At 39.5% G+C, this 26,953-nt stretch overlaps 1 protein-coding gene across 11 annotated transcripts in view; it reads right to left on the bottom strand.

The window, feature by feature from the left end:
* Window positions 1–26,953, bottom strand: part of SGCD (sarcoglycan delta) — a 1,056,619-nt gene that overhangs the window by 152,402 nt on the left and 877,264 nt on the right. For all 11 annotated transcript variants that reach the window (XM_063665308.1, XM_054488390.2, XM_063665313.1 and 8 more), the window contains 2 exons: window positions 24,971–25,058; window positions 19,235–19,354 (listed from right to left, as the gene is read on the bottom strand). In XM_063665308.1, coding sequence (XP_063521378.1) covers window positions 19,235–19,354; window positions 24,971–25,058 — 208 coding nt within the window. The remainder of the gene's footprint in view (window positions 1–19,234; window positions 19,355–24,970; window positions 25,059–26,953) is intronic.

Genomic DNA, 26,953 nt, shown 5'->3' with positions numbered 1-26,953 from the left:
TGTAATCCCAGCAGTTTGGGAGGCCGAGGCAGGTAGATCACTTGAGGCCAGGAATTCCAGACCAGCCTAGCCAAGGTGGTGAAACCATCTCTACTAAAAATACAAATATTAGCCAGGTGTGATGGTGCATACCTGTAATCCCAGCTACTCAGGAGGCTGAGGCACGAGAATCGCTTGAATCTGGGAGGCAAAGGTTGCAGTGAGCTGAGATCGCACTACTGTACCCAAGCCTGGATGACAGAGCAAAAGAAGGAAGGAAAGAAGGAAGGAAGGAAGGAAGGAAGGAGGGAGGGAGGCCAGCCAGGCTGTACCCTCCTAATAGGGTTGTTGTGAGGAACAAATGCATTTATTCAGGGCAAGTGATTAGTTCAGCCCCTTACAGAGAGTAAGCACTCAACATATGTTAGCTATATTTATGTTGCAGCAAAATAGTAAAAGCTGAGCCTGAACTCACTTGAAAGTTACCAGGAGATCTGTGGCAAAATGATTTTGCTATCATTGTCTTGGGTCAGTGGTTCGCATCGGAATCACCTGAATGTCTTGCTTCAACACAGCTTACTGAGGTCTATCCCTGAGTTTCTCATTCAGTAGCTCTGGGGTATAGCTTGAGAGTTTGCATTTCTAACAAGTAGACCACAGCTGATGCTCTTCATCTCAGGACCATATTTTTGAGAACCACTGTCTTAGTGAGTTGGGGGAATAGTGGAAAGTCAACCTGGCCTTCAATCTCTCCATTACTTAAGGTCCAACTGGAGAATACATATGATAGTGAGACCAGCCTTACTCACACATGCGTGAAAAGGGCTGTGTAATACTTCCTAGCCTGTAAAGGTGTTTTCTATTCTGGCCCTGACTATGTCAACAAAATCCATTGGTCCAAACATACCTGATACATGAATACTCCTACAAGTTCTAAGCAAATTTCTTTTGTGAACACACAAGGGCTGTGTACAATTTCAGGATTTGATGGGTCCTCTGAAACTCAGCTATTACCACAGTGAAACAGCAAGATGGCTGACTAGAGTTGCCAGGTGCTTATCTCCCCACAAAAAGGGATGCAGACAACAAACAAACAGCTATATTTCAACTGGAGTGACTGAGGAAGTACAGTGGAGATCACTAGGGCAGTGGCAAGATCCCTGTGGAACATGGAAACCCAGGAAAGCACCACAGAGAGAGGAGCAAAGCACCCTACCTCTGCCACATTATCTCCTCTACTGGAATTAACTTGCAGCCAGGAGTGATTTTATTTTTAAGGGAGAAAGTAAGCTGGAGACCCCCAGTAGTCCTTATTACTGCTACACACACCTATAGTCCTTGCTGCCAGAGTTCTGCAGTCTTTATAGGCCCTGAATGCAATTTGGGGAGTGGAGTCATGCAGTTGCACTGCCCAAGAGTAGGACTCTCCACGGTGCAACCTCCATCCACTGTGACCTAAGTGGCTACAGCACCACAGCATCTTAACAGTGGATCAACTGCTAGAATACATGCTGCTCTGGAGGTTAGTAGCCATTGCATCTCTCCATTTCTGACACACTGCCATCATACCACCATACTCACATGGGTAGTTACAGCACTGCAACCCTGGCTACTCAGAGCCTAGGCTCAGTGGAACAGCTGAGATGCTGCCTTAAAATCCATCCAACACCCTTACTCTCATACAGGCAGACCTGCATAGTGGGGAAGGTGACACACAGCTGGCTGACTTGCTGTAGCTGCACATGTCCAGCCCAACAGTCAGCCTGCTGGTGGACCTGCCACTAGAAAGCCTTGTGAGTAACCAGCCCATAGTACCAAATGCACCAAGCCCAACCACCAGTTCAGTACCTTCAGCTCTCAGCAAAACTTCACTACTGCCATCACGAACTCATGTAGCCTGGGTCACTGGCATAATCACAGCTATCACCGACAAAGATTTCAGCTGAAGAAACTGCACAGAGGCTATCTTACTGGGTCCACCCAGAACCAAAGCCAGTGCACCATTCCCAACCAACATCCTAGGACTCATCTATAGGAAAATGTCTCTCCCTTCAAAAGCTATCCCACAAAATTAAAAAGGATGACTATTCCACTAGATGCACCAATATCAACATAGGGGTACAAGAAACATAAAAAAGCAAAACAACACCTCTAAAAGAACACAATAATTCTCTAGTAACAGACCCCCCCAAAAATAAAATGTACAGAATTCCTGAAAAGGAATTCAAAATCATGATCTTAGGAAACTCATTGAGCTACAAGAAAATACAGACCACCAATTCAAGGAAATAGGAAAAAATTCATCGTCTGAATGAGAAATTCAACAGAGATAATTATAAAAACCCCAGAAATCTTGGAGTTGAAAAATTCGATAAATGAAACAAAAAATATGACTGACAGCATCAACAACAAATTTGGTTAAGCATAAGACAGGTATTATGAACTTGAAGACAGGTATTTTGAAATAGTCCAGTCAGATAAAAAGGTTTAAGAATAAGCATAAATAAAGATAGCCTACAGGATTTATGAGACACTATTAAGTTCACAAATGTTTGCATTATACAAATGCCAGATGGGGAAGAGATGAAGAAAGTCAGAGAAAACTTATTTAACAAAATAACAGCTGAAAACTTCCCACATCTAGAAACATATATGCACATCCAGATCCAGGAAGCTAAAAGATTCCCAATTAGACTCAACCCAAAAAGATTCTCTCCAAGGCACATTATAATCAAATCTTCAAAAATCAAAGCAAAAGAAAGAACTCTAAAAGCTTCAAGAAAAATGTGTCAAGTCATAAATAAGAAAATATCTAATAGACTACCAGCAAATTTCTCAAAAGAAACCTTGCAGGGCAGGATAGAATGAAATAATATATTCAAAGTGTTAAGTGATAATAACTGTCAGCCAAAACAACAATACCCAGCATGCTGTCTTTCACAAATCAAGGAGAAAAAAGACTTTTGCACACAAGCAAAAGCTGAGGGAATTCATCATAACTTACAAAAAAATCCCTAAGGGAGTGCCACATCTGGAAATGAAAGAACAATAACAACTATCATGAAACACAGGAATGTATAAAGCTCACTGTAGAAGTAAATTCATAATCAAGGGGAGGAGCCAAGATGGCTGAATAGGAACAGCTCCAGTCTACAGCTCCCAGCATGAGAGGCACAGAAGACGGGTGATTTCTGCATTTCCAACTGAGGTACCAGGTTCCTCTCACTGGGGAGTGTCGGACAGTGGGTGCAGGACAGTGGGTATAGTGCACCGAGCGTGAGCCAAAGCAGGGCGAGGCGTCACCTCACCTGGGAAGCACAAGGAATCAGGGAATTCCCTTTCCTAGTTAAACAAAGGGGTGACAGGCAGCACCTGGAAAATCGGGTCACTCCCACCCTAATACTCCACTTTTCCAATGGTCTTAGCAAACGGCACACCAGGAGATTATATCCCGCGCCTGGCTCGGAGGGTCCTACACCCACGGAGCCTCACTCACTGCCAGCACAGCAGTCTGAGATCAAACTGCAAGGCAGCAGCGAGGCTGAGGGAGGGGCGCCCACCTTTGCCGAGGTGGCAAAGTAAGTAACCAAAGCGGCCAGGAAGCTCAAACTGGGTGGAGCCCACCGCAGCTCAAGGAGGCCTGCCTGCCTCTGTAGGCTCCACCTCTGGGGGCAGGGCATAGCCAAACAAAAGGCAGGAGAAACCTCTGCAGACTTAAATGTCCCTGTCTGACAGCTTTGAAGGGAGCAGTGGTTCTCCCAGCACACAGCTGGAGATCTGAGAATGGGCAGACTGCCTCCTCAAGTGGGTCCCTGACCCCCAAGTAGCCTAACTGGGAGGCACCCCCCAGTAGGGGCAGACTGACACCTCACATGGCCAGGTACTCCTTTGAGACAAAACTTCCAGAGGAACGATTGGGCAGCAACACTTGCTGTTCACCAATATCCGCTGTTGTGCAGCCTCCATTGCTGATACCCAGGCAAACAGGGTCTGGACTGGACCTCCAGAAAACTCCAACAGACCTGCAGCTGAGGGTCCTGACTGCTAGAAGGAAAACTAACAAACAGAAAGGATATCCACACCAAAACCCCATCTGTACGTCACCATCATCAAACACCAAAGGTAGATAAAACCACAAAGATGGGGAAAAACAGAGCAGAAAAACTGGAAACTCTAAAAATCAGAGCGCCTCTCCTCCTCCAAAGGAATGCAGCTCCTCACCAGCAATGGAACAAAGCTAGATAGAGAATGACTTTGATGAATTGAGAGATGAAGGCTTCAGATGATCAAACTACTCCAAGCTAAAGGAGGAAGTTCGAATCCATGGCAAAGAAGTTAAAAACCTTAAAAAAAATTAGACAAATGGCTAACTAGAATAACCAATGCAGAGAAGCCCTTAAAGGACCTGATGGAGCTGAAAACCATGGCACGATAACTATGTGATGAACGCACAAGCCTCAGTAGCTGATTCAATCATCTAGAAAAAAGGGTGTCAGTGATGGAAGATCAAATGAATGAAATGAAGCAAGAAGAGAAGTTTAGAGAAAAAAGCATAAAAAGAAACGAACAAAGCCTCCAAGAAATATGGGACTATGTGAAAAGACCAAATCTATGTTTGATTGGTGTACCTGAAAGTGACGGGGAGAATGGAACCGAGTTGGAAAACACTCTGCAGGATACTATCCAGGAGAACTTCCCCAATCTAGCAAGGCAGGTCAACATTCAAATTCAGGAAATACAGAGAACGCCACAAACATAATCCTTGAGAAGAGCAACTCCAAGACACATAATTGTCAGATTCACCAAAGTTGAAATGAAGGAAAAAATGTTAAGGGCAGCCAGAGAGAAAGGTCAGGTTACACACAAAGGGAAGCCCATCAGACTAACAGTTGATCTCTTGGCAGAAACTCTACAAGCCAGAAGAGAGTGGGGGCCAATATTCAACATTCTTAAAGAAAAGAATTTTCAATCCAGAATTTCATATCCAGCCAAAGTAAGCTTCATAAGTGAAGCAGAAATAAAATACTTACAGACAAGCAAATGCTGAGAGATTTTGTCACCACCAGGCCTGCCTTAAAGAGCTCCTGAAGGAAGCACTAAACATGGAAAGGAACAACTGGTACCAGCCACTGCAAAACATACCAAATTGTAAAGACCATCGAGACTAGGAAGAAACTGCATCAACTAATGAGCAAAATAACCAGCTAACATCATAACGACAGCATCAAATTCACACATAACAATATTAACCTTAAATGTAAATGGGCTAAATGTTCCAATTAAAAGACACAGACTGGCAAATTGGATAAAGAGTCAAGACCTATCAGTGTGCTGTATTCAGGAGACCCATCTCACGTGCAGAGACACACATAGGCTCACAATAAAGGGATGGAGGAAGATCTACCAAGCAAAAGGAAAACAAAAAAAGGTAGAGGTTGCAATCCTAGTCTCTGATAAAACAGACTTTAAACCAACAAAGATCAAAAGAGACAAAGAAGGCCATTACATAATGGTAAAGGGATCAATTCAACAAGAAGATCTACCTATCCTAAATATATATGCCCCCAATACAGGAGCACCCAGATTCATAAAGCAAGTCCTTACAGTCCTACAAAGAGAATTAGACTCCCACACAATAATGATGGGAGACTTTAACACTCCACTGTCAACATTAGACAGATCAACAAGACAGAAAGTTAACAAGGATATCCAGGAATTGAACTCAGCTCTGCACCAAGCAGACCTAACAGACATCTACAGAACTCTCCACTCCAAATCAACAGAATATACATTCTTCTCAGAACCACAACACACCTATTCCAAAATTGACCACATAGTTGGAAGTAAAGCACTCCTCAGCAAATGTAAAACAACAGAAATTATAACAAACTGTCTCTCAGACCACAGTGCAATCAAACTAGAACTCAGGATGAAGAAACTCACTCAAAACTGCTCAACTACATGGAAACTGAACAACCTGCTCCTGAATGACTACTGGGTACATAACGAAATGAAGGCAGAAATAAAGATGTTCTTTGAAACCAACGAGAACAAAGACACAACATACCAGAATCTCTGGGACACATTCGAAGCAGTGTGTAGAGGGAAATTTATAGCACCAAATGCCCACAAGAGAAAGCAGGAAAGATCTAAAATTGACACCCTAACATCACAATTAAAAGAACTAGAGACATAAGAGAAAACACATTCAAAAGCTAGCAGAAGGCAAGAAATAACTAAGATCAGAGCAGAGCTGAAGGAAATAGAGACACAAAAAACCCTACAAAAACTCAATGAATCCAGGAGCTGGTTTTTTGAAAAGATCAACAAAATCGATAGACTGCTAGCAAGACTAATAAAGAAGAAAAGAGAGAAGAATCAAATAGACGCAATAAAAAATGATAAAGGGGATATCACCACGGATCCCACAGAAACACAAACTACCATCAGAGAATACTATAAACACCTCTACGCAAATAAACTACAAAATCTAGAAGAAATGGATAAATTCCTCGACACATACACCCTCCCAAGACTAAACCAGGAAGAAGTTGAATCTCTGAATAGACCAATAACAGGCTCTGAAATTGAGGCAATAATTAATAGCTTACCAACCAAAAAAAGTCCAGGACCAGATGGATTCACAGCCGAATTCTACCAGAGGTACAAGGAAGAGCTGGTACCGTTCCTTCTGAAACTATTCCAATCAATAAAAAACGAGAGAATCCTCTCTAAATCATTTTATGAGGCCAGCATCATCCTGATACCAAAGCCGGGAGAGACACAACCAAAAAAGAGAATTTTAGACCAATATCCCTGATGAACGTCGATGCAAAAATCCTCAGTAAAATACTGGCAAACGGAATCCAGCAGCACATCAAAAAGCTTATCCACCATGATCAAGTGGGCTTCATCCCTGGGATGCAAGGCTGGTTCAACATACACAAATCAGTAAACATAATCCAGCATATAAACACAACCAACGACAAAAACCACATGACTATCTCAATAGATGCAGAAAAGGCCTTTGACAAAATTCAACAGCCCTTCATGCTAAAAACTCTCAATAAATTAGGTATGATAGGACATATCTCAAAATAATAAGAGCTATCTATGACAAACCCACAGCCAATATCATACTGAATGGACAAAAACTGGAAGCATTCCCTTTGAAAACTGGCACAAGATAGGGATGCCCTCTCTCACCACTCCTATTCAACATAGTGTTGGAAATTCTGGCCAGGGAAATCAGGCAGGAGAAGGAAATAAAGGGTATTCAATTAGGAAAAGAGGATGTCAAATTGTCCCTGTTTGCAGATGACATGATTGTATATCTAGAAAACCCCATCGTCTCAGCCCAAAATCTCCTTAAGCTGATAGGCAAATTCAGCAAAGTCTCAGGATACAAAATCAATGTACAAAAATCACAAGCATTCTTATACACCAATAACAGACAAACAGAGAGCCAAATCATGAGTGAACTCCCATTCACAATTGCTTCAAAGAGAATAAAATACCTAGGAATCCAACTTACAAGGGATGTGAAGGACCTCTTCAAGGAGAACTACAAACCATTGCTCAATGAAATAAAAGAGGATACAAACAAATGGAAGAACATTCCATGCTCTAGGGTAGGAAGAATCAGTATCGTGAAAATGGCCATACTGCCCAAGAGAATTTATAGATTCAATGCCATTCCCGTCAAGCTACCAATGACTTTCTTCACAGAATTGGAAAAAACTACTTTAAAGTTCATATGGAACCAAAAGAGCCCACATTGCCAAGTCAATTCTAAGCCAAAAGAACTAAGCTGGAGGCATCATGCTACCTGACTTCATACTATACTACAAGGCTACAGTAACCAAAACAGCATGGTACTGGTACCAAAACAGAAATATAGATCAATGGAACAGAACAGAGCCGTCAGAAATAACGCCACATATCTACAACTATCTGATCTTTGACAAACCTGAGAAAAACAAGAAATGGGGAAAGGATTCCCTATTTAATAAATGGTGCTGGGAAAACTGGCTAGCCATATGGAGAAAGCTGAAACTGGATCCCTTCCTTACATCTTATACAAAAATTAATTCAAGATGGATTAAAGACTTAAATGCTAGACATAAAACCATAAAAACCCTAGAAGAAAACCTAGGCATTACCATTCAGGACATAGGCATGGGCAAGGACTTCATGTCTAAAACACCAAAAGCAATGGCAACAAAAGCCAAAATTGACAAATGGGATCTAATTAAACTAAAGAGCTTCTGCACAGCAAAGGAAACTACCATCAGAGTGAACAGGTAACCTACAGAATGGCAGAAAATTTTTGCAACCTGCTCATCTGACAAAGGGCTAATATCCAGAATCTACAATGAACTCAAACAAATTTACAAGAAAAAAACAACCCCATCAAAAACTGGGCAAAGGATATGAACAGACACTTCTCAAAAGAAGACATTTATGCAGCCAAACACATGAAAAAATGCTCATCATCACTGGCCATCAGAGAAATGCAAATCAAAACCACAATGAGATACCATCTCACACTAGTTAGAATGGCGGTCATTAACAAGTCAGGAAACAACAGGTGCTGGAGAGGATGTGGAGAAATAGGAACACTTTTACACTGTTGGTGGGACTGTAAACTAGTTCAACCATTGTGGCAGTCAGTGTGGTGATTCCTCAGGGATCTAGAACTAGAAATACCATTTGACCCAGCCATCCCATTACTGGGTATATACCCAAAGGATTATAAATCATGCTGCTATAAAGACACATGCACATGTATGTTTATTGTGGCACTATTCACAATAGCAAAGACTTGGAACCAACCCAAATGTCCAACAATGATAGACTGGATTAAGAAAATGTGGCCCATATACACCATGGAATACTATGCAGCCATAAAAAATGATGAGTTCATGTCCTTTGTAGGCACATGGATGAAGCTGGAAACCATCATTCTCAGCAAACTATCGCAAGGACAAAAAAACAAACACCATATGTTCTCACTCATAGGTGGGAATTGAACAATGAGAACACATGGACACAGGAAGGGGAACATCACACACCGGGGCCTGTTGTTGGGTGGGGGGAAGGGGGAGGCATAGCATTAGGAGATATACCTAAGGTTAAATGATGAGTTAATGGGGAGAGCACACCAACATGGCACATGTATACATATGTAACAAACCTGCATGTTGTGCAAATGTACCCTAAAACTTAAAGTATAATAATAAAACACACACACACACACAAGAAAAAAAAAAGATATAAATTCATAATCAAACTCAAAATACCCCATTGCTACAATGGTACTATGTAAATCTTCCAGTCCCTTAATATGAAGGCTAAAAGTCAAAACAGTCAAAAACAATAACAATTAAAATTAGTGGTTAAGAAACACACACATAATATATATATATAAACTATATATTATACACATTATATATGTATATATGTGTGTATAGTGTGTATCTATGTACAGTCTATATATAATTTATATATATTATACATATAAAATGAGTATATATAATATGTATATATACATATATAATGGGTATATATTTCATGTATATATAATGTATATATTATATATACTAATATTAATATATATTTTAAGGCAACAAAATATCAAAAATATAAACCGTTGTCAGGGAGGAAAAACTCTAGAGTATTTCTCATGACTGGAATTAAATTGCTATTAGCTTAAAATAATCTATTGTAACTATAAGACTTCATGTTAGCCCCACAGTAATCACAAATAAATCACAGCAGATACACAAACAAGAAAGAGAGAGAAATGAAAGCTTAGCACCACAGGAAACCACCACACCACAGAGGTAAAAAAGAGGGGGATTAAGTTCTTGCCTATCAAAAATAACTTTGAATGTAAATAGATAAAATTCTTTAATTAAAATATATACAGTTACTGAATGGATTAAAGAACAAGACCCAATTATATGCTGCCTACCAAAGACTCACCTCATTATTAAACACATAGATGAAAGTGGAGAAATGAAAAAAGATAGTCCATTCAAATGGAAATGAAAAGCAAGCAGGAGTAGCCATACTTATATAAAATAAAGTAGACTTTAAGTCAAAAACTATAAAAAGAAAGGAGAAGGTCATTGTGTAGTGATAAAAGAATTCAACAAGAAGATACAACAATTGTAAATAAAGAAACCCAATACCAAAGCACTGAAATATATAAAGCAAATATTACTAGATCTAAAGGGAGAGATTGACTCCAAAACAGTAGTAGTAGAAGACTTCAGCACCTCACTTTCAACAATGGAAAGATCACTTATACAGAAAATTAACAAAGAAATATTGGACTTAAACTGCACCATAGACCAAATGGACCTAACAGACATTTACAGAACGTTCCGTCTAAGAGCTGTAGAATATACATTCTTTTCAATTACACATTTAACATTCTTCAAAATAGATCACATGTTAGGCCACAATACAAGTCTTAACAAAGAAGATAAAGATTATATCAAGCCTTTTTTTTTCTGACAATGGTATAAAACTAGAAATCAACTAGAAGAAAAACTTCAGAACTTTACAAATACATGTAAAAAACATTCTCCTTAATAAGTTAACAATGAAATTAAAAAGGAAATTTAAATATTTTTGAGAGAAATAAGAATTAAAACACATCATGCCAAAGCCTATGAGACATTGCAAAAGCAGTCATAAGAAGGAATTTCATAGCAATGAATGCCTATATCAAAAAAGTAAAATGATTTATATTAAGCAATCTAAAGATACACTTCAAGGAACTAGAAATGTAAGAACAAAACCCAAAGTTGGTAGAAGAAAGTAAATAATAAAGATTGAGTAGAATTAAAAAATAGAGATTAGAGTTAAAAAGATCAATGAAACAAAGTTGTTTTTTTTTGAAAATATAAACAAAATTGACAAATATTTAGCTAGATTAATACAAAAAGAGAAGACTCAAATAAAATCAAAGATGAAAAAGTAAATGTTACAACTCATACCACAGAAATAAAATGGATTATTATGTATCTATATGAATATCTATCTACCAACAAATTTGACAATCTGGATGAAATGGATAAATTCTTGGACCCCATAGAACCTAACAGGATTGGATTATGAGGAAATAGACAATGGGAACAGACCAATAATGAGTAAAGAAACTGAATCAGTAATAAAAGTCTTCCATCAAAGAAAAGCCCAGGACATAATGGCTTCATGCTGACTTCTTGCCAAACACTTAAAGAAGTAATACCAATTCTTTTCAAACTATTCCATAACATCAGAGAAGAGGAAACACTTCCAAACTGATGTTACAAGGCCAGCATCACCTTGATATCAAAACCAGACAAGAATACAACAAAAAAAGAAACTATAGGCTAATACCTCTGATGAACATAGATACAAAATTTCTCAACAAAATATTAACTGACTGAATTTAACAGCAAATTCAAAAGATTATTCACTAAGATCAAGTGGGATTCATCCCAGGATGCAAGGATGGTTTACCATCAGCAAATCTGTAAGTGTGATATACTACATTAATAGAAAGAAAGACAAAAACCATATGATCATTTTAATACATTCAGAAGAAGCATTTGACAAAATTCAACATCCAATAGCAAGAAATTCATCAAATTAAGTATAAAAGGTAGGTATCTCAACACAATAAAGGCCATATACAAGAAAGTACCAGTTAACATCATACTGAATGGGAAGTTCCCTCTAATATCAGGAATAGGACAAGAATGCCCACTCTCACCACTTGTATTCAATGAAGTACAGGAAGTTGTAGCCAGAGAAATTAAGCAAGAGAAAGAAAAAAGCAAACAAAATGGAAAGGAGGAAATCAAATTGTCCCTGTTTGCAGATGATAAGATTTTATATATAACATATGGAAAACCCTAAAGATTCCACCAAAAAAAAATTATTAGAATTAAGAAATCTAACAGTCAATTCTAATCAGTTGTGGGACATCAAATGGACGTATACAAATCAGTAGCATTTCTATATGCTAATAGTGAACTAATTGAAAAAATATCAAGAAAGCAATCCCATTTACAATAGCTACAAAAAATAAGATACCTATGAATAAACTTAAGCAAGGAGGTGAAAGATCTCTATACTGAAAGCTACACAACATTGATGAAATAAATTGAAGAGGACACAAATAAATGAAGAGAGACTCCATGTTCACAGATTAGATTAATTCTTAAACTGTTAAAATGTCCATACTACCCAAAGCATTCTACCGATTTAATGCAATCCCTATCAAAAATACCAATGACCTGGCCAGGCGCGGTGGCTCACGCCTGTAATCCCAGCACTTTGGGAGGCCAAGGCAGGCAGATCACAAGGTCAGGAGAACGAGACCATCCTGGCTAACACAGTGAAACTCTGTCTCTACTAAAAATAGAAAAATTAGCTGGGCGTGGTGGCAGGCGCCTGTAGTCCCAGCTACTCGGGAGGCTGAGGCAGAAGAATGGCCGGAACCTGGGAGGCGGAGCTTGCAGTGAGCCAAGATCGCTCCACTGCACTCCAGCATGGGCGACAGAGCCAGACTCCATCTCAAAAACAAAAACAAACAAACAAAAAAACACAATGACATTACTCACAGAAATAGGAAAAAAATTCTAAAATTCATCTGGAACCACAGAAGACTCCAACTACCCAAAACAATTGTGAGCAAAAAGAATTAAACTGCAGGCATTGCACTTCTAAACATACTACGAAGCTATAATAACCAAAACAACATGGTACTTGGCATAAAAGTAGACACATACACCAATGGAAGAGAATAGAGATCCCAGAAATAAATTCACTCACCTACAGCCAATTGCCTTTTCATAAAGTTGATTAAAAAAACATATTGGGGAAAAGTAGCCTTTTCAATAAATGGTGCCAGAAAATTGGATATCCACATGTAGAAGAATGAGACTAGACCTCTACCTCTCACTATATATAAAAATCACATCAAAATGGATTTAAAGATGTAAATGTAAAACCCAAAACTACAATACTAGAAGAAAGCGTAGAGAAAATACTTCATGATGTTTGGCTAAGGAAGGATTTTTTAAGTGAGATCTCAAAGCACAGGCAACAAAGTTAAAAATATGGGATTACATAAAACTAAAAAGCTTTTTCACAGCCAAGGAAACAAGAGAACGAAGAGACAACCAACTGCATGGAAGAAAATGTTGACAAACTATACATCTGACAGGAGTTAATATCTAGAATACACAAGGAACAGCAAAAAAGCAAAATAATCCAATTTAAAATAGGCAAAAGATCTTAATAGATATTTCTCAAAAGACATATCAATGTTCAACAGGTATATGAAAATATGCTCAACATCATTAACCATTTAAATATAAATGAAATGCAAATGAGATACCATCTCTCTCCAGTTAGGAGTATTATCAAATAGACAAAAGATAACAAGTATTGATGAGGATGTAAAAAAGAGAATCCTTAACATGGTTAGTGGGAATATAAATAAGTATAACTATTACAGAAAACAGTAAGGAGGCTCTACAAATAATTAAAATAGAACTACCATATGATCCAGCCATCCCACTACAGGATATACACCCAAGTAAATGAAATCAATACATCAAAGAGATGTCTTAAGTTCCACGTTTACTGCAGTGCTAGTCACAATAGCCAAGACTTGGAATCAACCTACATGGCCAACAAGAAATACGTAAAAAAGAATACATAAAGAAAATGTGTTATGTGTACACAACGGAATACTGTTCAGCCATAAAAGAATAATATTCTGTCATTTGGGACAAAATGGGCAAACCCGGAGGACATTTTGCTAAGTAAAATAACCAGACATACAAAGAAAAATACCACAGGATCTCATTCATATGTGGAATTTTTAAAAAGTTGATTTCATATTAAATAGAAGTTGAGAATAGAAAGGTGGTTACCATAAATTGGGAGGGGATGGAGGAGAGAAGGATGGGGAGTTTGGTTAATGGGTAAAAGTTGCATTTAGATAGGAGAAATAAGTTCTGGTGTTCTACTGTGCAGGAGGGTGACTACAGTTAACAGTAAGTTACTGTATGTTATAAAATAGCTACAAGACAGGTTTTTGAATGTTGTCATCAAAAAGAAATGATAAATGCACAAGGTGTTGAATATGCTAACTACCTTAGTTTCATCATTATATGATGGAGATGTATAAAAAAATCAAATTGTATGTTTGCCTGTAATGTGTCGATTGAAAAAAAAATTCGTCACCAACACCAGTTAGCATGTACTGAATGCTTACTGTGTTCTACACACTGTACTATTAACTCTACACACACTGTGTAGTTCAGTACTCCCAACAGCACAGAGCACCAGACATTATTACCCTATGTCACAGAGTTATAAGAGGATCCCTAGAACGATGAAGCAACATACCCAAAGCACTAGCTGACAACAGAAACCAGGATATATAGTTAGCTACAAAACCTGTGTTTTTAATTACTCAACTGCATGGCTCTTGGTTGCTCTGCTTTCCCCAGGAAAGTCATGCATGTATGAGAGATCAGTGACTACAGCCTACCTACATTTATTCGTCTAGTATCTTTTCCAGAACAAAAGTTTCCAAATAATTGAGCTTCTAGTCTTTTTGCCATACTATTCAAGAGCCCTTGAATGTGCTCAAGGTTGCCATTGTCCTAAAAACTGAATAGGTGGGTGTGGTTATCCAGAGAAAAATTTTTAAAATTGTTCTGAATCCACCAGTAAAGCTACTACATTTAAGAGACATTATGTTTCTAGGTCTCTACTGCTTATTTCTACTCAACTTGCTATCAACTTAAATAATTGACTTTTTACATAGCATTTACTTATATTTCTTATTATATTCATTCATTCTTCCCTCCATTTTTTTTCTTTTTCTATACAAATGGAAACTAAAGCTTAGAGAGAAAACATACTTGAATACAGTCACTCAGGTCCTAAGTGGTCCTGATAAGGATAAAGCCCAGCTATGTTAGATGCTACCATGAAATGTGCAACCAGATTCAAACCTCCCAAGAGTTTATACAGTCTGATGACTCAAAAAGACAAACTTCTCATTATGCTGAAAATGAAACTGCCTAGACTTGTCATTCCACACCATATGGCTGAATCCCAGCTGACAAGAAGCTCATTTCTGCAACACACTGGGCTCATTTCACTGAGTAGGTTGATGCAAGATTTGTGGGGTGGTCATTTCCAAGTCTTTTTAGCACTGACAGCAGCAGTGATATTTATTTTGATGCTTCCATTCTACATTTCACATAAAAAAGCAAATGTTCCTAATGATGAAGAGAGACAGATTTTATCCTACATTATGCTCTAAATGAAATATCACAAACATAGCTGCAAACAACAATGAAAATACCCACCTGCTTTGAAGTGACCAAAAACTATAATCATTTCCCAGTCTTCAGTCTAAGTGACTGTGGGGGTGGGGTAGGGTGGAGGTTAAGTTCTGAAGTGATACCATCACAGAGTTTTGGATGTTAAGATTAAGCCAAAGTGTTTGGACGTTTAAAATTATCCTGTGCCATTGCAAAGTCAGATTTTAAAGTGGTGAAGTGACTCATGATGCACCAAGGAATTAACAGGAAGTGCCAAATTCACTTGCATAGAATGATCTGGGTGTGAGATGACACCACTTTTTCCCCCAGGCATTTTTGTTTTACAGCTGGTACAGCAAAGTATTCTTTTTTTTTTTTTTTTGAGATGGAGTCTCACTATATTGCCCAGGCTGGAGTGCAGTGGCACAATCTTGGCTCACTGCAACCTCCGCCACCTGGGTTCAAGCAATTCTCCTGCCTCAGCCTCCCCAGTAGCTGGGATTACAGCTGTGTGCCACCACACCTGGCTAATTTTTATATTTTTAGTAGAGACGGGGTTTCACCATGTTGGTCAGGCTGGTCTTGAAATCCTGACCTCATGATCCACCTGCATCGGGCTCCCAAAGTGCTGGGATTACAGATGTGAGCCACTGCGCCTGGCCCAAAGTGCTCTTAAACATGAGGATAGCTCGAAGTCTCTGGGTTTCCCTCCACTCCAGCCAAGAATTAAAATAGAAAATGCCATTTCTACAAAAAGAGAAAAGCATAAATTGTGAAAATAGGAAAAGTCTTAGGAACATATTTACATGTAGTGAAGTGCACTGAAGCTGGAGTCTATAGGCAGGGATTTGAACATGGGCCCTACCACTTACTGGCACTTGATCTTGGGCAATGTTCCCCTTCTGAAAATGAGACCAAATAGAGGCGGCAGCAAGTATAGGGCTTTAAAGTAAAGCCCTCTATGTCCAACATGCCTGGCTGGGAATTCTAACCCAACATGCCTGGTTGGGAATTCTAGCTGTCAGCCATGCTTTGGTTCACCTTTCCCTATGGCTCAGCTCAATTGTGGCAACTGTAAAACAGGGGTGATAAAAACAGTGTCTACCCCACAAGGTGTTTCTGAGGTGTAAATATAATACTGCATATCAACCATAGTACCTAAATCATACCAAGTAATCAATAGACTTTTTATAAAAAGAGTATCCACATAAGGGGTTTTAAAAAATAAGTTATAAGTGGCCCCCAGAGGACACAGGGGGGAAAAGAATCAAACCATATTAAGACTCCAATGTCCCAAGTCTCCCCTTTCAAATCCTCACCGACATGGTTTGGCTGTGTCTCCGCTCAAATCTGATCTTGAATTGTAGCAACCATAGTCCCCACATGTCATGGAAAGAACCCAGTTGGAGGTAATTGAATCATAGGGGTGGGTTTTTCCTATGCTGTTCTTGTGATCGTTAATAAGTCTCATGAGATCTGATGGTTTCATAAAGGGCAGTTCCCCTGTATGTGCTCTCTTGCCTACCTCCATGTAAAATGTGTCTTTGTTCTTCCTTTGCTTTCTGCCATGATTGTGAGGCCTCTCCAGCCATTTGGAACTGTGGGTCCATTAAACCTCTTTTTCTTTATAAATTACCCAGTCTAGGGTATGTCTTTATTAGCATGGTGAGAACAGACTAATACACTCGCCTACAACCCAGAGAAATCTTGGTCTTTCATCTATTTTATTTATTGGGACTATGTATGAAATTTTATTTTTAAAAGCTTCAGTCACTGGAAAACATTGTTTAAAAATGTCTTCTCTAGGTAACTCTAATTTTCAGATATAAAAAAGCAAGGCCCTGAAAGAAAAAGGGAGTGTTTCAGATCATGCCACAGGTGAACCACTGACCGGGGATTAGACTGCACCTGGCTTTATCATCTCTGCACCCTGCATTTTTGCCTCCATTAAGCCCCATAAGGATGGTCACTTCCATCTTTTGACTATGCTGAGCTTTTGATGGCCAGGGTGAGACTGGGACAGGAGAGTATAATGGGGTAGGAGTGTTAAGGAAGTCAGGGGCAAATACAAGTGGGAGAGTCGGGGGTGAGGTGATGGAATATATGTGCATACATGTACTTATCCGAGCATTTGACCATGATAGGCATTCAAGATCCACTGAATTTGAGAGGCTGGCAGAATATCCAGATGAAGAAGGTCCAGAATTCAAGGAAGATACCAGGCTGGGGATGAAGCTCTAAGAGTCATCCAGAAAGGAAATTAGACATGTATGTGTACTGAGAGAGGAAGAAAGAAATAGACCAGACAAGCTGACTGTGGGAGGAGGTAAAGACCAAGAAAAAATACAGGAGTAATGGAAGATAAAGAAGATGCAGAACGCAAATAATAATGCAGAGATAAATATAATTTCAAGTAAAAGTACCTTATAATAATACTAATAATTTAAGATAATAACACCTAGCACTTATTGGACACTTAGTATTTTAGCCAACTCAGTACTTCACATATATGATTTCATTCGATCTTTTTAGCAATCTCAGAAGATAGATACTTCTATTATACCAATTTTATAAACAGGTAAGCAAGCAGGCACAGAGAGGTTAGATACTTTGCTTAAAGTTACACAGCTAGTAAAGGATAGAAATTGGGTTAAAAACGGGTTAATTCTAGAGCCTGAGGTTTTAATCACTATGCTACAGTGAATCTCAGGGAGCTAAAGAAGGAAAAGTAGCATTAGTATTAATAATAGTAGTAGTATAAGTAGTAACAGCAGCAGCAGCACCTACTGTTGACTGAGCACTATTTTGTGCTAGGGGCTGTGATAAGTGGATGTAACAGAGTCTCATTTAACCTTAGGGACAACTCAAGATGGGAGATGTTCTTAGCCTCATTGAGCAGAAAAAGAAACTGGCTCAGTGATGCCAGCAACTTGCCCAAAGTCACAAAACTAGTGGGTGACATCATGAATTAAAAGCCAGGTCAGCTTGAGTTCCAGGATCCTTAAATCACCATGCTAGATAATTTCAGCATACAGCCATAAAAGATTCACTTGTTATGTGCTCAAATTAAATAATTCCAACAGTGGGATCATAGAAATTTCTGCTAATATTTTTAATAACGAATTCTCAGTGTTTTCACTAGAGCTTCTAATTCAGTAAATCAGAGTTGGAACTATGAACCTAAACCCTTCCAAAGGGTTTCCTAGATGATTCTTCAGTTGCAACCAGTTTTAGGAATCACTGCATCACGTATGCAAGTCTGGAATGCATCAAGCATGACTGCCAGTCTGTGAGTACAGGATGTGCTAAATGGGACTTCTTTGGATGAGCACTCATTCTCACACAAAGCTCAGTGTTGAAAGATGTGCCAAAAAGACTTGACAGCTTGAGAAGTTTCCACTAGGGGACCAGACTCAGGGAGGTTCAACTGCCTTGCTTTAAAAGAATCCAGGAAACTGGCCTAAATCACTCTTCTAGACACCATTTGTCTTAGTCAGTTCAGGCTGCTGTAACAAAGTACGATAGCCTGGGTGGCTTATAAACAACAGAAATTGATTTCTCACAGTTCTGGAGGCTGGAAGTCTGAGATCAGATACCAGCCTGGTCAGGTTCTCGTGAGGCTCCTATTCCAGGTTGCAGACTGCTGACTTCTTCTACCCTCTCATGTCAGAGAGGGATCTCTGGTCCTTTCATCCCCTTGGAAGTACACTAATCCCATTCATGAGGGCTCCACCCTCATGATTTAATTACCCCTCAAGCCTCCACCTTCTAATACCATTATCTTGGGAGTTAGGATTTCGACACATGAATTTTAGGAGGACATATCCTCTTCATAAGACCATTTTGCTTCTCCTCTAAAATGTTCATAGTAGCATCAAACAAGTTAAATGAATCAGTTTCCTTACCTAAAACTCGCAATCTTTCAGCTCCTACTACCACTTCATTATCGTCTGCAGAGAAGAGCAATTTTCCAGAAACAGTTTTTACCTCAAACTTTTTGCCATAAGCTTCTACGGCTTTTGGACCTGAGAGAGAGAGAGGAGAGAAGAGAGAGGAGAGAGAGAGACAGAGAGAGAGAGAGAGAGAGAGAGAGAGAGAGAGAAAACACCATTAGTCTCATCACTTTGACTACAAATAGCTTTTCATAGAACATACACATCTAACAAGATTGTATGGGACTTCAATGTTCAGTGGACTGGTTTTCAAAAGCTGACCATGAAAATCAGTCTCGTGACTTTAGCCAGGTCTTGTTGATTACTTTTAATAATATATTCTTGGGCTATAGTTTTGAAGACCAGCAAGCCCTTCCTCCAAACTAATCCTTGACTGTGATTTCCCTCAGCTAACTAACAAATTGCTATCAGATAGTTGCGGATTTTTGCTTGCATATATCAAGGCACCAGAGGCCCAACACTTCTTGAGGCAATCACATATCTTTGGCCCTCCCTAATTATCAGAAATAACTTTTTAAAATTCAGATGAAATGTGTTTAACTTTGTACCCTTACCCACTGGCTGCATTTGACACCAAGAGAAATCTATTTCCTTAGTATATAGATCATTTCCTAGCAGAAATGGTTATTGTAATTAATTGTCTTAGAAGTTGTTCAATCTTTTATATTAGGATTTTGTTCAATGAAAACTAAATTTAGATGGTTTATCAGATGACAACAGATGCTGTTCTTGAATGTGGAGCTATAATACTGCACAAGGAAGTCAAGCCCCTGATTCCGTAGCGTCTATATTCTGGTGGAGACACACCAATATACATTTAAAATTTTATTATTAAACCAGAAAACTGCAGAAAGATTTAGGTACTATGGAAAAAGTAAAACAGGTTGATGAGTTAGAATTTCTAAAAAAAGAAGGCATTTCAATCTATCTGAGCTGGATCTACTGGATCTACCTGAATACCTGAATTTCATGGGGTTCTCAAAAGCTGGTCTACAGAAATGCACAGGAATAATTCAGGAGTATAATCGTTCTCACTGAACCTAGCTAAGATCAAAAGAAATTCATCCTTTCATCTAGAAGTTCCTACGGAAAAAAATTTGAGGGTACAGTCTGGAAATCTTGTACTTTTTCCAAAATTGTTCAGAAGATTCTGACATGGAATTGTTTTCTTTCCGGTATTTTTCAAAAGAGTGTCACTTAATAATAAATAGCAACGAGAGAGTCCCCAGTGCCTTCCAGCCAAAGACCTCTAGGAACACACCTGCTGTTGAATAAATTGGGTTTATTACTCATTGCGGTGAGGGACAACACACACCATAAGGAAAACCAGAGAGCATCTCAGAACGAAGCCATGAGAAAGGACTTATCAGAGGATGTGACCTTATATTAGGTTATTTTGGGGAACGTTTAAGGAAATAAGGCTCTACCCTGGATTAAATACTATCAGGAAATGGGAGTAAATCTTATCTAGAAGAAATACAGACCAGGAAAATGCTAAAAATGTGGTGAATAAAGAAACAGAGTCACTCTTGTTAGCCAGGTTAGGGGGATGTTTGGTCTTTTTTGTGGTCTGGACAATGTTGATAGTTTTGCTATGTACACACATGACCAGAGTTGTGTTTGTGTGTTTGTGTTGTTTTGTCTTGATCCATCATGGCCACTGAACAGCCTTGTCTGGTGCATGTGTTCTGAGAAATTACATTGAAGCAGGAGAATGCTAAGGCCGGGCTGATTGTGCCAACCAGCCACTGGGCATCTGCGGTGGCTTTTCTCTTTGTCAAGACTGTCGGACTAGGGATCAGAAGACATGAATTATTTCCCAACTCATTCTTATTCTGTCGTAACGTGATTTGGAGCAAATCATTTGATCTTTCTGAACCTCAGTTTCTGCATCTATAACATTGGACTATCACTGCCTACTGTATCTATGTTATAGAAAGTTTGAAAGGATCAAATGACATTGTGTTTATAAAAAGAAATCTATGGGTGGTAAAGTGCTGCGAGTGTAGGAAACCACTCTTGTGGACATCGCCATTCTACTGCAATGGTGACAACACATGGAAAAGAATGCATGATGAGTACTTATTAGTGCACTTTCCTTACTCACATAATCACATCTATTAAGCAGACCTCATCCCTTGCCGGTATGTCCACACCAGCCCTCCAACACAAAGAAGGACATTGGAAAGTCTCCCTAATGAGTAGGAGATTGAAACAGCAGAGACAGGACAGCACTTCCAAGCATCACGGAACCCGGAAGTCATCTTATCTGACCACTTTGATGCTGAGATGAGGAAAACAAATGGCGGCAAGGCAGAGGGCTCTTGCAAGGTTAGAGACAATGGCAGGTCTGGGTCTGGAATGGAGCTCTAAGAATTATTCCACAGAAGGAAAGGGGCATTTATTTGTCTAGGAAGGAGAAGGGGGCTGGGGCCAGCACATCTGGAACAGCCAGGAAATGAGCTCTGTGAGGATAAGGAGAAATAGAAAACTGGAGACAAGGGCCAGAAGGAAATCTTGAAAGAGCTGAGATGTCCAATGAGGGATTTGGCTTCAGATTTTCTGCAAAGGCTAAGATGCAGCTATCTTCTTGATGGCATCAAAACCTTGAATAAAATCTATATTATATTGTCAATGCTTCAGGGTTATTACTTTATTTTTGTGAGGAGGGAGATTGAGAATGGGAAGGTAATGAAGTACTAATGAATGAATGAATGACCTCAGGATGAGCACAGGGTGAGCAGAGTTTGCCCATTTTTGTTCCATTCATATAAAAAAGCAGTTGTATAACTTGGGGACACACATGCTTGGACTTCTCCTCTGTGGACCTGGGCAGTGTCATCAACCTGGTCCCTGAGGCGTTAAGGACACCTTCCTGTGTTACTTTGAACTCATGAACAGCTGTGAGACATACAGAAGCATATACTAAAGGACTATAGCAGTATAGAGAGTATGCTTCAGCAATCAGAGAACACAAAGTACAATTAAGTTATCTTGCTTTTCAGGGCTTCACAGAACATAAAGTGGAATTTACCAAGAGCCACAACCATTTGGGTATCTAAAGCTCAGTAATTGGTAGTTTTAGCCAAAACCCCACAGAGCAACTGCTGGCTCCGTGGTGCAGACAGCTTGTCCTTTGTTGATTTCACCTGGGGCTGCCAAATTCCCTGGACATGGCTGGAATCCTTAAAAATGACTCTAGAGAAAAATGCAAATGGAGCCGGAGACAGCTCAGGAGGTCACATGTTGAACTCATCGTTCCTCTCTGGGAAGAAAAAAACCACTATTCCTAATGTGAAACTAATTTTGAGTTAATCCCCCTCTGTGTAGTCTATGTGTGGAGTGCCTCCTTAATTAATCTCCTAAACAGGGAGGAGAACTGGAGCTCCATCAAAATGCATCAACAGTCTCCATGAATTGGGGAGGTACAAAGGCCTGGTGGCCTTCAAGCCTAATTTCTCTTCCCAACTCGCTTAATACTAGAAACCTTCCCCACTCCCTCATGATGCTGTCCAAAGCATCTCTACTGCTTTCCTCCATGTAGGTAGGAGGGTTCCCCATTCAGACCCACTACTGAGATACTAAATCAGCAGCCTGCCTTATGGTCAAATAGGCATTCGTGATCTAATTTGAGGACTTAACTATCACGTGAAGCATTGTTTCCTGTGAAAAGACTTCCTGGACATCTAACATTAGAATTTCTAATGGGTTTTTGAGACATTCTTTAGGTAAACAGAATTCTTTATTCCTTAGGATTGCCTTTGTAGACCTCACCGCTTAGAAGACAGGAGTGATTTGTTTTCCAATAAGTACAGCACCCAGCACAACAGGCATTAGAAGGTATTGTCTGCTGGGATGGCTAGGTGCTTTTCCACTGTGTGCATTAATGTAATGTAAAAGGAGAGTATTGAAGGAAAACTTTTAAGGGTGTATTGTTGCATGTGTGTATGTGTGTGTGTGTTTAGAATGATGTTTTAAACATATCTAATGTCTTCTCTAGAATTCATCATAGGGAGACAGAAAACAAACACCAAATACCACTGGAGGGATAGAGTCAAGAATAGTGACACAGGAGGAGGGAGAAGGAGGAAGAAACAAGGGAAGAGAGGAAGAAGAAGAGAGACGAGAGGGGAGAAGGGGAAGGAGAGGGATAAAGGGGTGGGAGGAGAGAGGGGAAGGAATAGGGAGAGAAGCACTGAAGGGGAGGGGAAAAGGGGTGTCAGAAGAGTAGGGAGAGAAGGGAGAGGAAGAGTGGGGGGAAGAAAAGAGACCGACTCACTCTTTTGCTGAATAATAGTCATTTGGGCAGTTCCAGCTTTATCAAAACAAAATCTCAAGTAAACCAAATCTCCCACTACAAATAAATGGGAAATGATCAACAAGCTAAATAAGTTCCTTTTGAATGTGAAAATCTGGGAGCTGGAGGTTGGATTTATTACCCTCCTGGAGGCAATTTTCACACATGCTGCTTAAATCATTGCTTACTGAAGCTGTTTATTTAATTATTTAGCATTGTGACTGCGGGCCAGATGTTATATAAGCAAGGCGGAAGATCCAGTCACACGCTGAAACAACATGTTTATGGATTATGGGCTCTGCCGGGCAGCAGTTCCTTCAATCCCTGAGTTTCTTGATTGGCGGATGGTCCAAGTCACCCACTGGCTATGAATCTCTAGACATCCACATGCAGCACTCCAGGGGCAGAGTGGGAGTGAGGCTCCCTCCCCAGGAGTGAAGACTACGGGCACAAAGGTACCTGTTTCCCCATGGCTTATTAGTGGGTTCCAGATATTTTATTCACAATAACAATAATGTTTCAAGGCATTTGGGTAACTGACTTCTCAAAATGTCCATCTGTATACTTTACTCTTAGCCCTGAAGCCAAACAAATGGCATTTTCTGTCTGTAAGTATAACAATGCCATTCACACATACATTCCTTTTCCTTTCCACTGTGGGGGTGCATAATGCCTCCCTGTTCACTGCTTACAGAGTGCGCATTGATTGTGCTGCTCAACACGTTATCAAATCACGAGGTCCATGTTTATCATTATAATCACTATTGTGAATAACCAGTCCTTGTTTAGATTTCAGGAATTTGTAGTTTTAAACACAGTGGGTGCTTTCCACAGCTGTTAGGCACAGATCTGCTATATTAAAAGGAATTACACACAAACATGTTCAGTAAAGATACATTCACGTCTTGCAATTGAGTTAGGTTCAAAGTCAGCACATACAGCAAATATGGCATGGGTTCAAACTATAGTTAAAAAGCCCTTTCACAGCCCATAAAGTATGGTCCCTGGCTTTATAGATACTGCGATCTTCTCTCAACCAATCCAACACAGCCTGTTTTTCCTCCAGCATTGGAGCAAGAAGCTTTTCTTTGGTTGAGCACCTGATGAAGCAGCTGGCTTATATTTAGGGGCCACGTTCTATGAAAATCTGCTTAGAAAATTTTTTTTTCTTACCCCACTAAGTAGGTATCATTAGATTTCATGAGTTTAATATGTGCATGGATGGGACTCTACCCTCTAGTAGAATCATGGAACACACGCTACATTCTCTTTCTCAACAATGTGTTAGCACACTTTATTTTCAGGTTCATATGGTGTTTCCTTTGACCATTAATTCTGTATTCTGAGTGCCTCGCATGGGCTAGGCACTGCTAAGTTCTCCCTTTTCTTACCTGTTATAAGCTGAGTTAGCACTTTAGTCTGGTCATTGAGAATGTTCACTGTAACATTTCTGGCAGACTTGAAGTACAGGGCATTACCCTGCAATAAGAAAATAAGAGAAAGACATGAAAATGATAGATTTCTGAACAAAAAGAACTGTCATTACAACTCTCCAAGGGGCTGAAATGGCTTTAGCCAAGTTCTAATCAATGTGTCTTTACTCAAAAACTCCAAATGTTTAAAGATCCCTATGTACATGATAATTAACTAGCATCTATCTAAAAGATTTCTTCCAAAGAAATGCACACACACACACACACACACACTCTCTCTCTCACACAATATAGATTCCCCCAGAACACAAACACATTATTATGGTTGAATCAGAGACAATTAAGACACAAAGCCCATTAGATCTTACTGAAAATATTAGTTAGTCTTGGTACACAGAATGATCAGAAATGAATGATAATCTCCTAATGTCATCCTTTCTTCAAAAGAGCCATGCAGAGTCCTTATAGAAGAGCAGGAAGGTTCTGTAAAATACCCAAGATCTGCCCCTCGGGCATACCCACCAACTATAAGAATCCTTTGTAGAGATGTTTGCAATGCATGTATACAAAACCCAGGAGATCTGATGTCCCCAAGTATACCTCTGCCTCCATTTTCTTCCTTTTCTTGTCTCCAGATTCCTTTTCCTTTAGGCCGTCTGTGCCTGTATCTACTCTGCCCTTTATCTACAGGGCTCCCCAACTTTTTCACACAGTGGTACACATTTCTGGGCATGACTCAGAATAGGGCTTGGCACACTTTTTATTGAAAGTCCTGAGACTGAATATTTTAGGCTTCATGGGATTTATGTCCCTGTTGTAACTACTCAACTCTGCTGTTTTGGTGTAAAACTTGCCTTAGGCCATACGTAAACAAAGAGGGTATGACTGTACTTCATTAAATATTATTCATGGAAAATGACATCTAAATTTCATAAAATTTCAATTTTATATTTAAAATTTAATATAATCTGAATATGCCATGAGATATTCTTTTTGTGTTTTGTCTCCCCCTCCCATCACTTAAAAACATGAAAACATTCTTAGATCACTGGTGATACAGGAAGAGGCAGAGGGTTGAATGTAGCTCAAAGGCCACTGCATGCCAACCCTTGGTTTAGAAGTTGTCATTTTCTTAGAGTAAACTAAAGCCATAAATTAAAGGATGAATTTCTGATACAGAACATGGAAAAAGGAATCTGGTAGCCATTCCTGCCTTTTGGAACCTTTGTCACTATATGGTATATACCTGCCTGAAAATTCAATAATAGCTCAATGCGTTGAGCTCCAAATACATAAAAATCATTGTCCTACAAGTTGTGAGCAAGCAGAAGACAGGCAAAGCTCAGTCTTTACCTTCTAAGTCTTATATTCTAATGGAGACCAGGAGATGGTCACAAATATGCTAGCCAGAGAATAGCAAGAGTGATTTCGGAGCTACGAGATGCTTGGGGGACTTCCCTGAAGGGTGAGATTATTCTCAGCTTGGGGCTGTGGAGTGGGAAGCAAAGAATTCCTAAAGGAATGAACACTTGGGCTAAGCCTTGAAAAGAATAAATACAATTTTATCAAGTTGAAATGAAAAAAGAAGGTCATAGAGGTAAGAAAATTGTGGGCTGTCTAATGTCTTTTTCCTTCTAAAACTGGTGGGGATGCAGACTGGATTGGCCAGCCCAGTCCAGTCACCTGCACGTGGCAGAATGGCAGCCAACACCCATCCCCAGGTGGCTTTCAAAAGTGGAGGAAATGGGAGGGAATGTGATATCACTTCAATCAAGATTTATGCTCTCCTGGTATGAAAGGTGCAGATTTTGATATTTGTATTTGATAGCAACCATATCATCACAGCCTGTTTTGATGTGATGTGGCTGACAGAAGTTACTTACCTTAATAATCCTACAGTGTAGTATATTTTCCTTGCTCTCTGAAGAGCTAACAATCTGA

The sequence above is a fragment of the Pongo pygmaeus genome, chromosome 4 (genome assembly GCF_028885625.2).
Source record: "Pongo pygmaeus isolate AG05252 chromosome 4, NHGRI_mPonPyg2-v2.0_pri, whole genome shotgun sequence".
Lineage (NCBI taxonomy): Eukaryota > Metazoa > Chordata > Mammalia > Primates > Hominidae > Pongo > Pongo pygmaeus.
This window is presented reverse-complemented; position numbering and strand designations above follow the sequence as displayed.